This window comes from Argopecten irradians, chromosome 10 (genome assembly GCF_041381155.1).
Source record: "Argopecten irradians isolate NY chromosome 10, Ai_NY, whole genome shotgun sequence".
Taxonomy (NCBI): Eukaryota; Metazoa; Mollusca; class Bivalvia; order Pectinida; family Pectinidae; genus Argopecten; species Argopecten irradians.
In genome coordinates this window covers 33,279,540-33,295,734 of record NC_091143.1, presented here as the reverse complement: position 1 = coordinate 33,295,734, position 16,195 = coordinate 33,279,540, and the positions used below count along the sequence as shown (strand labels likewise).

Here is a 16,195-nt window from a genome sequence, read left to right as displayed (position 1 = left end):
AATTCAGTTGATCGTAAAGTCTTCCATTTTGTCCAGAGGTTTGTGTAATGAGAGTAATAGTATCCCTTAGAGTATCGGAATGATATCGGAAACTCATCTCAGTTAATAGATTAAAAACTACAACGACATTTTTTTTTCTTCAAGTTTATAAGAAATGAATACATTCGACTATTTATAGAACGTCATTTGTAGTAAATAAAAATATATCCTGATTTCTGAATCCGCACAAAAACAAACAACACTAAACAATCCAACAAACAATTTTATTAATCTCGTACAAAATAGTAAAATATGTTACAGAGTATTTATTTGTACAAAAGCGAAGGATGATATTATTTGTATGGTTTCGAAGAAGAATTATCTTCTCATTATTGATCACATGTATGCCGATGGGGCAAACCACCGTGGCTGGAAAATAACCGGTCTACACGAAACTCGGATACTGATTTCCTCGAGTTCACTCCCAGATATATTAATACGGAGCTGTTCTAGCCCCATGTGTTCCTGTGCTTGTTGACAGTTCTACCAGATTTTAACTTTAAGTGTTGCCGTGTAACTGGAATATCAGGGGCATTCAATAACATTCATACAACATGTGGAATATTTTGCATGCGGCAGTGCTTTTACGAGTATATACTGTGGAGAACTATCCAATACATTAATGTATAGTTGGTTATATAGGTTGGTCAAATCGCGGTTTTATCTAAAAACACACAAATATATATAGTTTTAATCTTTTGCATTTGATTCTCAAGGTAAATATGAAGAAAAAAAATATTTCTCATTTTTCGCGCACTTAATTTTTGCCATCAGAACAATATCCCGGGAAATCGCAAAAGTGTCTCTGACAAAACGCTGATTAGTTATTATTAAATGGGAGTGGGGGTATAAAGTTAGGAAGGTTAATTCTCTCTTTCTTTTATCCACTGTTATCGTCAGCACTCACTGTAACAGATAATAAATAGGACATAAGATATATTCTAATGTGACATTTTGTATGATTTTTTTTTTTCGTTTTTGCGAAGTTTATAGAATTTCATATTGGGTATTTTTTATTAACGGATATTTTAATAAGGATATATGCTCTATCTCAGCAAAGCTCAATACTTTATGGCGATGTTTATTTCTCCCAAAACATAATGGGGATTTAAACTACAAGTGGCGGAACTAAGTGGCCACGAAAAAGTCGTTAAGCATAAACTGGTCTGTCGTGGCGAAAATAAGTCGGTTATAACGGTATAAGTGAAATACAAATGTCGATATGGCAGTTTCGTTTGTTGGTTGTGATATAACGTAAAACTCTTGCAAACATGAATTTACGATTTTGTCTCAAAGGTATTTGAGTACATCACATTTAATTCAAATGAACACTCGATCACTCATGTAATGTCATCTAGGGCGAAACATCGTTAACCATACCTGTTTGGCCATCTGCTTGCGTCCTAAACAGATACCACTACTTACAGTTATCTTCTAGAGCAGACATATATAAAGATATTATCATTTTCTCCTCACAAAACTTGTCTTAACCACATTAGAGTGATAACATCAGGAAAACCTCTGGCGATATGGTTTTAACTCGTATAAATTTATAATACAAACTTATTGTTTTCCTAGGTTGACATTGATGAAATATGTATATCGACCAATAAACGTTTCAGCCATTCAGCCATCCATTTAACCTAAGTATATAATTATTTCGTTGTGCGTTATCGACATTGAACAGCACACTTAAAATATGCTTTTATCTCATAATAGTTCACGCTGCATAATAGGTAGCCATTTTTGTGATGATTCATATAGCTTGTAAATCGATGGAAGGTCATACAGATGACTCATAGGACAATGTCTATCACCACAGGTCAAAGGTCAGTTGACTCCTAGAACGATGTCTTACACCACAGGTCAAAGGTCAGATGACTTCAAGGATAATGACTATCACCGCAGGTCATAGGTCAGATGACTCCGAGGACAAAATCTATACCAAAGGTCATAGGTCAAATGACTCCCAGGACAAAACCTAAAACCACAGGTCATAGGTCAGATGACTCCAAGGACAAAGTCTATCACCATAGGTCATAGGTCAGATGACTCCGAGGACAAAATCTATCACCACAAGTCATAGGCCAGATGACTCCTAAGACGATGCCTATCACCACAGGTCAAAGGTCAGATGACCCCCAGAACGATGCCTATTACCACGGCAGATACGGCGAGGGCGGAGAATGTGAGCACCACCACACACACACACCGTTGGGTACGCACCGCATTGATCGTCTGTAAAAAATAACATGTTATCCATAGATTATCGGGCTGTATGAAATAAGTTAAAAAACGGCAAAATGACTCTATAAAAAAGCTATCAACAGATGATAGGTATATAATAAATAATATGACCTGGTAAGTCTATGCTCACGATACACGTTCAGATAGATTTATTCCAAAGTATATCAATGATTCGCAGAATGAGTATTTATTTATGATAGTCATTGCAGTGTCATCAGCAATTGAAAATGTTGATTTCCCGAAAAAATCATGATGACAAGTGTATTGATATGTATCCATCATCTGGGATAACGCTAGTCATTCAGCATTACCATATACTTCTAATTAACGGATTCAACAGCCACATGGCTTTCTCTGCCAGAAACAAAAATAAAACATGCTACCACGTCAGAAAATGTTGATATATTATCAGTTAAAGAAGTATATCCTGCTAGGATATATCGACCACCACTCAAACACCTGTATGAATATTTTCTGAATAATTATACGGCTAATTTAGATACACGCTTTGGATTTAAACGCAAACTTTAAACTTCTACAATCAGGAAAGATAATTAAGTTTGTCTCGAAAACAGTTATAAAAAAAACCAATCATAAACATACAACTGAAATCGACTCTGCTAACCTGTGGGAGCTAACAATGCATGGTATTTACTCAAGAAATCATTATATGTTCGTGTCATTGCCCTCGGACATCATTAATTTGACAGGGATCCACTGAATCGATATGTGCTTCACAAATCCAGATGGATACGGTTTTTACATGTATGTATACTTTAATTATCTTAATGTAAGTAAGAAAGTAAGAGCGATATGTCCTGAACACTCACCCCACTTGTGTCGGCTGAATCACTAATACTGGAGGATGTAGTTATCGTTTTGGCTGTAAAGGAAAATAGGTGATCAGAATTCTTACCGTCAATTGTTTAAGTTTCACAGGATACAAATATATGATACACATGTTTGATACACATGTATGATACAAATGTTTGATACACATTTTTAATACACGTTTGATACACATGTATGATACACATGTTTGATACACATGTATAATACACATGTTTGATACACATGTATGATACACATGTTTGATACACATGTATGATAAACATGTATAATACAAATGTATGATACACATGTTTGATATACATATTTGATACACATGTTTGATACACATGTATGATACACATGTTTGATACACATGTATGATACACATGTATGATACACATGTTTGATACACATGTATGATACACATGTTTGATACACATGTATAATACACATGTTTGATACACATGTTTGATACACATGTATGATACAATACACATACTCGAACGCAACTTCAAATGCTACGCGAATAACTATATAAACATATATATGAATGCACGATTGTCAGTTAAAGCTCTTGATCACGAATTTATGTATTCCCAAATATGTTGACCACAAAGTGAAATATTGTATACACGATAATTAAGATTTTACACCCTTTCACATTAGGCTTTGGTTACAAACTCAACGGATTATAGTATTCCACATTAAAAGTTTACGATACTTTCTTTCACCTAAAGAACTTTCATGATTCTAGGATTCAACCTCAAATGATAAATATTACAATGTTTTATATGCAGATACCATGATTCAAGAAGATAGCATGACCATATCTAGAGAGAGTATCACTATTGCTGGAACATTCAGAGAACTATCATGACCATATCTAGAGAGAGTATCGCTATTACTGGAACATTCAGAGAACTATCATGACCACATCTAGAGAGAGTATCAGTATTGCTGGAACATTCAGAGAACTATCATGACCATATCTAGAGAGAGTATCGCTATTACTGGAACATTCAGAGAACTATCATGACCATATCTAGAGAGAGTATCACTATTGTTGGAACATTCAGAGAACTATCATGACCATATCTAGAGAGAGTATCACTATTGCTGGAACATTCAGAGAACTATCATGACCATATCTAGAGAGAGTATCACTATTGCTGGAACATTCAGAGAACTATCATGACCATATCAGGTCATCAGAGGACTGTCATGACCATATCTAGAGAGAGTATCACTATTGCTGGAACATTCAGAGAACTATCATGACCATATCTAGAGAGAATCACTATTGCTGGAACATTCAGAGAACTATCATGACCATATCTAGAGAGAGTATCACTATTGTTGGAACATTCAGAGAACTGTCATGACCATATCTAGAGAGAGTATCATTATTGTTGGAACATTCAGAGAACTATCATGACCATATCTAGAGAGAGTATCACTATTGTTGGAACATTCAGAGGACTATCATGACCATATCTAGAGAGAGTATCACTATTGCTGGAACATTCAGAGAACTATCATGACCATATCTAGAGAGAGTATCACTTTGTTGGAACATTCAGAGAACTATCATGACCACATCTAGAGAGAGTATCAGTATTGCTGGAACATTCAGAGAACTATCATGACCATATCTAGAGAGAATATCGCTATTACTGGAACATTAAGAGAACTATCATGACCATATCTAGAGAGAGTATCACTATTGTTGGAACATTCAGAGAACTATCATGACCATATCTAGAGAGAGTATCACTATTGTTGGAACATTCAGAGAACTATCATGACCATATCTAGAGAGGGTATCACTATTGTTGGAACATTCAGAGAACTATCATGACCATATCAGGTCATCAGAGGACTGTCATGACCATATCTAGAGAGAGTATCACTATTGTTGGAACATTCAGAGAACTATCATGAACATATCTAGAGAGAGTATCACTATTGTTGGAACATTCAGAGAACTATCATGACCATATCTAGAGAGAGTATCACTATTGTTGGAACATTCAGAGAACTGTCATGACCATATCTAGAGAGAGAATCACTATTGCTGGAACATTCAGAGAACTATCATGACCATATCTAGAGAGAGTATCACTATTACTGGAACATTCAGAGAACTATCAAGACAACATCTAGAGAGAGTATCACTATTACTGGAACATTCAGAGAACTATCATGACCATATCTAGAGAGAGTATCACTATTGTTGGAACATTCAGAGAACTATCATGACTACATCTAGAGAGAGTATCACTATTGTTGAAACATTCAGAGAACTAGCATGACCATATCTAGAGAGAGTATCACTATTGCTGGAACATTCAGAGAACTATCATGACCATATCTAGAGAGAGTATCACTATTGCTGGAACATTCAGAGAACTATCATGACCATATCTAGAGAGAGTATCACTATTGCTGGAACATTCAGAGAACTATCATGACCATATCTAGAGAGAGTATCACTATTGCTGGAACATTCAGAGAACTATCATGACCATATCTAGAGAGAGTATCACTATTGTTGGAACATTCAGAGAACTATCATGACCATATCTAGAGAGAGTATCACTATTGTTGGAACATTCAGAGAACTATCATGACCATATCTAGAGAGAGTATCACTATTGTTGGAACATTCAGAGAACTATCATGACCACATCTAGAGAGAGTATAACTATTGCTGGAACATTCAGAGAACTTTCATGACCATATCTAGAGAGAGTATCACTATTGTTGGAACATTTAGAGAACTATCATGACCACATCTAGAGAGAGTATCAGTATTGCTGGAACATTCAGAGAACTATCATGACCATATCTAGAGAGAGTATCGCTATTACTGGAACATTAAGAGAACTATCATGACCATATCTAGAGAGAGTATCACTATTGTTGGAACATTCAGAGAACTATCATGACCATATCTAGAGAGAGTATCACTATTGTTGGAACATTCAGAGAACTATCATGACCATATCTAGAGAGGGTATCACTATTGTTGGAACATTCAGAGAACTACCATGACCATATCAGGTCATCAGAGGACTGTCATGACCATATCTAGAGAGAGTATCACTATTGTTGGAACATTCAGAGAACTATCATGACCATATCTAGAGAGAGTATCACTATTGTTGGAACATTCAGAGAACTGTCATGACCATATCTAGAGAGAGAGTATCACTATTGCTGGAACATTCAGAGAACTATCATGACTACATCTAGAGAGAGAATCACTATTGATGGAACATTCAGACAACTATCATGACTATATCTAGAGAGAGTATCACTATTGCTGGAACATTCAGAGAACTATCATGACCATATCTAGAGAGAGTATCACTATTGTTGGAACATTCAGAGAACTATCATGACAACATCTAGAGAGAGTATCACTATTGCTGGAACATTCAGAGAACTATCATGACCATATCTAGAGAGAGTATCACTATTGCTGGAACATTCAGAGAACTATCATGACCATATCTAGAGAGAGTATCACTATTGCTGGAACATTCAGAGAACTATCATGACAACATCTAGAGAGAGTATCACTATTGCTGGAACATTCAGAGAACTATCATGACCATATCTAGAGAGAGTATCACTATTGCTGGAACATTCAGAGAACTATCATGACCATATCTAGAGAGAGTATCACTATTGTTGGAATATTCAGAGAACTATCATGACCATATCTAGAGAGAGTATCACTATTGTTGGAACATTCGGAGAACTATCATGACTATACCTAAAGAGAGTATCACTATTGCTGGAACATTCAGAGAACTATCATGACCATATCTAGAGAGAGTATCACTATTGCTGGAACATTCAGAGAACTATCATGACCATATCTAGAGAGAGAATCACTATTGCTGGAACATTCAGAGAACTATCATGACCATATCTAGAGAGAGTATCACTATTGCTGGAACATTCAGAGAACTATCATGACCATATCTAGAGAGAATCACTATTGCTGGAACATTCAGAGAACTATCATGACCATATCTAGAGAGGGTATCACTATTGCTGGAACATTCAGAGAACTATCATGACCACATCTAGAGAGAGTATAACTATTGCTGGAACATTCAGAGAACTATCATGACCATATCTAGAGAGAGAATCACTATTACTGGAAATCAGAGAACTGTCATGACCACATCTAGAGAGGGTATCACTATTGCTGGAACATTCGCTAGTGAGCACTATGAATATTGTCTGCAAAGCTCTGACATCTATATAGATCATAGATGCCATAAGAAATTAGTTTAATGCTTAAATAACACTGCTCTAATATTCACCATTCTCTTATAGTTAACGAGGTTTAAACAATTTTATAGTTTTCCGACATTGTCAAATCTGCGCTGATTTCAAGACACATAGTCGTCTTAATCTAAATATGTAGTCGACAGTCCCAGTTTTCAGACAAGGCGTGTTCTCCCAGATCATGCATGTTACACCACGATGTCTTCAGCTGTCTAACCTACCTGTGTTAGTATGTTTATTAGGTGGCGGTTCAAAGTCTGCCCACGGATTAATATCCGCTAGCTGGTTGATATTATATATGAGGTCGTGTAAAACATTCACATCCCTGCAATATAGGATATTATAGCATTGATATAAATGTTTACTAATTATCTTACGAAATCGATACATCGTTTGCAATCTCATTCGATAATAACAGGTATATGAATTTAAACTGTTTCCATGGTGACTTTACACAAACATTGATTTATTGAACCAACCCGAATCTTGGGATGACAGAAAATAGAAAATTATTACTCAATCACTAGAAATGAAAGATTTTGGTTAATTGTAACCTAAGGAAACGAAAAATGAAATGAAGTCAATACTAGAAATGGCATATTGAAGTCAAGTGTAACCGAAGGAATCCGGAAGATTCGAAAGAACGAAGTTATTACTAGTAATGCAAATTTTGCGTAAGTACAACCTAAGCGATTTAGGGGACTAGAAAATAGAAAGTTATAATTAGAAATAAATGATTTTGTATGCTAAATGATTTCAGTATCGATTTATGACAGTTAAACCATCGGCCCCCTGTAGATGGATATTTAAGGCGATGCTATGACAACAAATGTTTGTTTACCTTTCTAACCCTCGAATCTCTTCCTGTTCCAATAGCGTCTTACTGCAGTTAGAGGTATCAAGATTCTCCACCAATATCTTAGTGTGCTTGCATAGTAGAAACGGTTCGGTGATTCCAGTGTTAATCAATACTGTCTGTCCTGACAACGAATGACATGACCCAATCAAAGGTACAAACCTCGACGTTTCGAAGTGCAAGGGACAGAAAAAAATTCGAATTATTCATAATCAAGGATTAACTTGAATAGATTTTTCATGTTATGGAGATATAACACAAAAATCTGAGTGTACTCTAAAAAAACCGCGAAGCGGTATATGATGATAGTACACTCAGATTTTTGTGTTATATCTCCATAACATAAAAGATCTATTCAAATTTATCCTTATGATACAATTTACTAAAGATAATCTCTTCAATACTCAAAATTCATTTTGGGACTCTTTTGTCAATGAAATCATTACGCCGTCATCTCAGCCAATTAGAATAACGTCACAAACGGCGACGCCATTTTTTCCTTTAGGGCTGATAATGTAAATTTTTAAGGCAATGAAAATCCTCGTAACAAGCAAAATTGAATTATTTAGAAGTAGAGAGATGCTTTTTATCACAGCGACGGTTGATATTACGGATTGAGTATAAAAACGAAAACACACCAACACCATCGACCAACACCATCTTTAGCATACTAATAATATAATCACGTGACTTGTAAATCCAAAACCCCGGGTATCGGCCCAGAAACATATTTCAGAACGATAAAATGTGTCTTTTATAAATGACTATTAAATATCACCAAGTATAATGGGAAATGAAGTTATTTAGCATGTTGTTGTTTGATGGGAAACATTGAAAGCAACCTGAAGTTTAAAGATAGGTTCAAATGTATTAGCGTTACATTCTTGTTTTGTTTATTATAGTTTTGGAATGATAATAATTTTCTCTCAAAACAAATATTTTATACAATGTTCTTGAAAACTTAATAAATTTGGTATCATCACAAATCTCAGATGAAATACATAGACCTATGTTTTGTGTATAAATCGGGCGAACTAGCCGGATGTTTGACACTGACCGTCATGCAGAGGGAAGGCCCGTACTAACGCCAAAGTCTTGATCAGCTGTATCTCCAGCAAATCCAGACAAGCGGAAAATATCTTGTAGAGTCGCTCCAGTTCTTGAGCGTCATCTGTGCTGAGACTTGCACTGCAAGGCAAACGAATATACATATGACATATTTCCAGTATAAGGTAATACGAGAGTTACTACTCCCTAATTAAACGGAGAATTATACAATTCATTTGGGTTCGACAGTCTATTAAAACAATTATGGAAGGATTTACAATAAAGAAACCTCGATAGATCATTTAACGTTTTCGCTAAGTCTAGGCTCTTCAATGTCGAGTTTTCTTTATTTTTTATATATCTTCGCGACTACTTAAGTTTTCGATTTACAGTTTAAAAGTTCTATCATTCCTATTCTAATTAAACAAGAAATAAGTTTAATTATACGGAAACATAAGTTATCATCATTTGGTATGGTATTACATGTATAACGGTCGCTGATTTTTGTTATTTTTTGTCTTTTGGCCCGAAAAGACGAAATTTAAGGTTTCTTAATTATCGTCTTTTCGATTTTTGAAGGCGAAAAGACGAAAAATAAAGGCGCTAATTAGCTTGCGTCACTTTCGTCTTTCCGTGTTTGACTTTTCATCTTTTCGCCCGTTTTGTTAATTTTCGCCTTTCGGGGCAAAAAGACGAAATAACGAGAAGGAAGATATTCAATTTTCGGTTCCGAAAAGACGAAATGGCACAAATCAGGCACCGTATATTCATAGTTCTGCAATATTTCAGTCAGATAGCGCTATAAAACATGTGATTTTCGCTGGGATTTCGATTTTGTCCGAAAAAAACGTGAAGCGAAAACGTTAAGTTTGGTTTGGTTTGTTTAGTTTTACGTCCTGTTAACAGCCAGGGTCATGTAAGGACGTGCCAGGTTTGATGATGGAGGAGAGCCTAAGTACACAGAGAAAAAAATCACCGACCAGCGGTCAGTACCTGGCAACTGCCCCACTTGGGGTTCGAAGTCGCGACGTAGAGTTGGAGGGCTTGTGGTAATATGTCGGGACATCTTAACCAGTTGACCACAGCATTCACAATATTGTTGATCTGCGCAAATAGCCGACATTTCATTTAGGATTTACAGGAATACGTCGGTAATTGCATCAAACTATGACGTGAGAATAGGCTCTTATTAGAGACCAGCATGATAATAACCGAGTACTCGCAGAGTTAACACGTGTGTGTTTGGCCATTGATGTCCCTGGTATGGCATGGAGGTTGTAGACAATGTGTAACGCTGCTGACGGCGATAATTCTAACTTCTTCAGCGGCGACAGCGGAGTTCACCATTCTTTCTTCAAATACAAGGCTATGAAACTAGGATACTTTTAATTAGAATCTGATCTGAGAGTCCCTTTGTCAATATAATGAAACGATAATAGAAGTTTCTAGTTGTATAATATTGTGTTTATAAAGACAAACATACAGCGTGACCGTGGGAAACGTGATAATCTTGGGCCCGATTCTATAAAAGATTATGCATTTATAATGAAAGCTTTCGACGACAAAATGTGATATATGAAGGGATTTGGTATCAGTATAAGATATAAGCATCTTGATTTAGCACAAATGCTGTCACGTCGATACGCTTTACTAGCAGAAAAAACACCCCGAAAACAATATTAAATGTTTTTTTTTCTAAATGATCAAGTTTTGACCTTTTCTGTACGATAGGGCCGGGACGATACACCGATGCATCGGTGAATCGCGGTACACTTCCATCCGATACAAGTATCGATCCGCTATATTGTTGTGGAAAACAAAGAGCAATCCTATATTGTAACTTCAAATTCCATTAAACAATTTTTTTTAATAGAATAACTGTAAACAAACACCGAAAGATCGAAATTCTGAAAGTGAAAATAGTTGTGAGTATTGTTTCCGGGAATACAAGCACTGTGTAAGGTAGCGTTTGATTGGTCATTTCGCGATGAATGTAAACATGGTTAGCCAATCAAATATGAGATTACATAATAAGATCGAAATGTGTTTAAAAGCATGGCCGACACGGAGGAGTGGGACGATTTAATTTCGCCGCAAGGCACCAAATCATCTGTTTGGAAAACATTTGGACAGCCAATTTATAAAAACAACGAGGTTAAAAAGATAGATAAAATAACGACTGTATGTAAAGCATGTAAAGCAGTTCTTAAGTACACTGGAAACACAACCAATGTGTCAAAACATATTGCGAGGCATCATCCGAACTTGCTGTCAAATACGCGGTCAAATAACAGTACTACCTATCCTAGTGCGCTAGGAATTATGACGATATTTTGAAAGGTCATGAGATCAAGGATTAAGGGTCAAAAGTCAAGGTCACATTTGGCGTCATTTTATTTTCATATTGATGGAACAGCCGACAATTTGGTTGCCTATTGTTTATCAATAACAGACAATAAAACCGGATATACAAAGTTAAATACAAACGTACAAAACATTGACAATTAGCTCACCTTGACATGAAATAGAGATATATCTGTATTTAACTATCAAATAGGAAAAACGACTGTGCTTCCTTGACTCCGTTTTGTGCATGACGGAAGTAAAGCAGTAGTGACGCAAAATGGCGGGAAATGCAGACGGTGTTACAACGTATCTGCTTTCAATATAATTCAATTATAGCTGAAACAGTTCGTTCTGTTTTCCGGAGAGCAGTTGCCATGTCCTGTTCTTCAGAAATCCCCTCCAAATAGCAAGTTTATCGGTTTATTAGACCTACATTTATCATACATCTTAAAATCCAATTTAATTACAAGCGTTTCATCAACATTGATCAGAATTAGGATCCGAGTGGTCATTATTTTCTTTGTGTTTCAAATTAATCTTCGTACTGAGCAAACACGTTAAATAAGATATCTTTAATTTAAATAGAGATATCTCTATTTTAAATAGAGATATCTGTATTGCAAAGTAATTACAGATATCTCTAATTCAATTAAAGACATCTCTATTTGAAATAGAGATATCTGTATTTGAATTAGAGATATCTGTATTTAAAATGAAGACATCTCTATATAAACAAAATAAAAGATATTTTTTTATCTAAAATATGGATATCTTTAATTCAAATAGAGATATCGCTATTATAAGTAAAGATATCTTTAATTGGACAATAATTAAAGATATCTCTATTTAAAATAAAGATATCCCCATTACGATTAAAGATATCTGTAACTCAAATAGAGATATTTGAATTTGAAATAGAGATATCTGTAATTTAAAAGAACATATTTCTATTTTCAGTAGAAATAGAGATATCTGTTTTTAAATATGAGATATCTTTATACAAATAGAGATATCTTTATTATAATTACAGATATCTTTAATTAAATAGAGATATCTTCATTTTAAATCGACGATACCTTCTACTTCAGTTAAAGACAGGCTCATATTTGAAAATAGAGATATCTGTAAATTGACAATAGAGTTATCAGTATTTAAACTAGCGCCAATGAGAGACATCTCCATATAAAACAAAGATGAAAAGATATTATTTTATTATAAAAATATGGGATATCTTCTAATTCAAGAAGCGCTAGAAATATCCAATGGCCAATTATGTTATCGCCTTTTTCTAATTTGATAATATCTTTTAATTGGACAATCTAATGTAAGAGGATGCTTATTGGTCTTAAATAAAGATATCTCTTTTACAGAACCCCTAAAGAAATCATCATCTGTAATTCAAATAGAGATTATCTGAATTTGAAATAGAAATAATTCTGTAATTTAGTAAATGAACATATATCTATTTTCAGCTAGAAATAGAGTTATATGTTTTTAAATAGAAATCGGCATTCTAGAGATATCTTTATATCAAATAGAGAAATTATCTTTATTATAATTACAGATATACTTTAATTTTAAATAGAGAGAATACTTCATTTTCCTAATAGAAGAGTTATCTTTAATTAGATAAGAGATAATGCTTCAGGCTTCAATAGGATAAAAAACCCAAAACGGCTTGCCATAAGGGGAGACACTAGGCAGCTGTCCTGTCACCCTCTCATAATGCCAGTAGGTCTGTATAAATATTAATGGTCCACTCAAAAATGCACGGTATCGCGACCGATATTACCCATCGGTACGCCCTTAATTATGACGACATCATTCAAACTCAAACCGACCATATAAAACAGCGTACGTCCAAAATTAAATGATCATTGCCAGTCAAAAACGACCCAATCCCCAGGTACGTCCCTTCCTATAGTACCATGTTATGCCGCCGTTAAAAACTAATCAAACTATACGCACCAGAATGAGAGTCAATGAATGACCACAAATCTCTCAAAGAACTTGAAAGAAGAACCATAGGTCAACAAATCAATAATTATGATGGCTACAAGATATTGTATAAAAATCACATGTCCTTGGCCAGAAAGCGCTGGCCGCCAGATGCAGCAATTCCAATGGCAATTTTGCTCTATCCGCCGTGTTTCTATTTAGAAATAATATCTTTTAGATGTATGTCTTTATACACACATAGATTATGTTATCTTAATCGTGAAATACGGGTTCCTGTGGAGCCACGAAAAGTTATTCATTTAAAAGCTTTAGAAACATAATACAAACACGGTAATCATTATATCAATATAACTTGGAAAACAATAAATCTGTGCATGTTCTGGGATGTGTGTTTCGCCGTGGAACCAGTATTATTGTTTTAAGATATTGTCAAGGTAACCTTCAAACAATCTCATTTTCACATCAAAATGTAAGATGAGTGACAGATAAATGAATTTTCACTTTAACAAAAAGTATAACCAATAACATACTATATTTAAGAGAAAACAAACATCAAACCTTCTGTTTGTAACTATAAGAAACATATTGTAAAACCAAAATTCAGATGTGTATGTATTCACTTAGAAACATACTGTTAAAACCAATGTTTGTAAACACTTTGAACATACTGTAAACCCAATGTTTGTTTCATTTGAACTTACTGCATACCAATGTATGTAACACTTGAACATACTGAGCTATACCCATGTATGTAACACTAAGAAACATACTGTAAACCCAAGGTATGTAACACTGTAGATACATCTGTAAACCCAATGTATGTAACACTTAGAACATACTGTAAACCCAATGTATGTAACACTTAGAATATACTGTAAACCCAATGTATGTAAACACTTAGAATAGACAGTAAACCGAATGTATGAGTAACACTTAGAACTAGAACTGTTAAACCAATGTATGTAACACTTAGAGACAGACTGTAAACCCAATGTATTGTAAACATTTAGAACTTAGAACCCAATGTAGTAACTTAGTAAACCAATGTATATGTGTAACACTAAGGAACAAGACTGTAACACTTAGAACAGAATGTAAACCCAATGTATGTAACACTTAACACTTAGAACAGACTGTTAACCCAATGTATGTAAACACTTAGAACAGACTACTGTAATGTACCAATGTATGTAACCCTGTGCTTAGAATAGACTGTAACCCAATGTATGTAAACATTAACACTGTAGAACAAGAAACATACTGTAAAACCACCATAATGTATGTTATGTAACACTTAGAACAGACTGTAAACCGAATGTAAACTGTAACACTTAGAACATTACATATGTATGTGTATGTAACACCCAAAAAACCATATGTATGTAACACTGTTTTACCAATGTATGTAACACATTAGGAAACAGACTGTAAACCCCATGTACTGTAAACCCAATGTATGTAACAGACTGTAGAACATACTGTCACTGTAACACCCAATGAATGTAACACTTAGACTTGTATGTAACAATTAGAAAAAACACTACTGTATATGTATTGTACTGAAACATTACTGTAAACCCAATGTATGTAACACTTAGAAACATACTGTTAAACCCCAATGTATGTAACACTTAGAACATACTGTCAAACCCAATGTAAAACCCAATGTATGTTACACTTAGAAACATAACATAACTGTACACTTAGAATAGGACTGTAAACTATCACCTTTAGAATATACTGTTAAATGTATGTAAACACTTAGAACATAATGTAAACGAATTGTATGAACACTTAGACAGACTGTAAACACAATGTATGTAACACTTAGAACATACTGTAAACCCAATGTATAGTAACACTTGTAATACCCAATGTAACATACTGTAAACCCAATGATGTAACCCAAGCTGTATGTAACACTTTAGAACATACTGTAAAACCCAATGTATGTAACCACTTAGAACACAGACTGTTAACCCAAAGTATAACCCAATGTATGTAACACTTAGAACATACTGACCCAATGTTATGTAACACTTTAGAACATACCAATGTATGTAACACTTTAGAACAGACATAACATACTGTATACATACTGTATACCAATGTATGTAAACACTGTAAAGCCTAGAGTTAGAACATACTGTAATTACCAATGTATGTAACACTTATAACAGACTGTCAAAACCCAATGTAGACACTTAAGACTTACTGTACTGTATGTAACACTTAGAACCCCAATGTATGTAACACTTAGAACATTTTGACTGTAATCACATAGAACATACTGTACGCCCAATGTATGTTACACTTAGAAACACTCAGATAGACTGTAAACCAAATGTATGTAACACTGTAACCCAATGTAGAACATACTATACTGTAAACCCAATGTATGTAACACTTAGAACATACTGTAAACCCAATGTATGTAAAACACTATATGAACATGTACACTTAGTAAAACCAATGTATGTTAACACTTTAGAACATAACTGTAAACCCAATGTATGTAACACACATTGCATAGAAACAGACTGTATACCCAATGTAAACCTAATG

General features: G+C 34.6%; 1 protein-coding gene across 1 annotated transcript in view; it reads right to left on the bottom strand.

Annotated features, from left to right (window-relative positions):
* Positions 1 to 244: 244 nt before the first annotated feature.
* Positions 245 to 16,195, bottom strand: part of LOC138333699 (regulator of G-protein signaling 9-binding protein-like) — a 51,827-nt gene continuing 35,876 nt past the window's right edge. The window contains exons 4-8 of the mRNA XM_069282245.1: positions 9,336 to 9,466; positions 8,264 to 8,402; positions 7,644 to 7,747; positions 3,117 to 3,169; positions 245 to 2,277 (exon numbers count right to left, since the gene is read on the bottom strand). Of these exons, the coding sequence (XP_069138346.1) occupies positions 2,170 to 2,277; positions 3,117 to 3,169; positions 7,644 to 7,747; positions 8,264 to 8,402; positions 9,336 to 9,466 (535 nt within the window). The 3' untranslated portion in view covers positions 245 to 2,169. The remainder of the gene's footprint in view (positions 2,278 to 3,116; positions 3,170 to 7,643; positions 7,748 to 8,263; positions 8,403 to 9,335; positions 9,467 to 16,195) is intronic.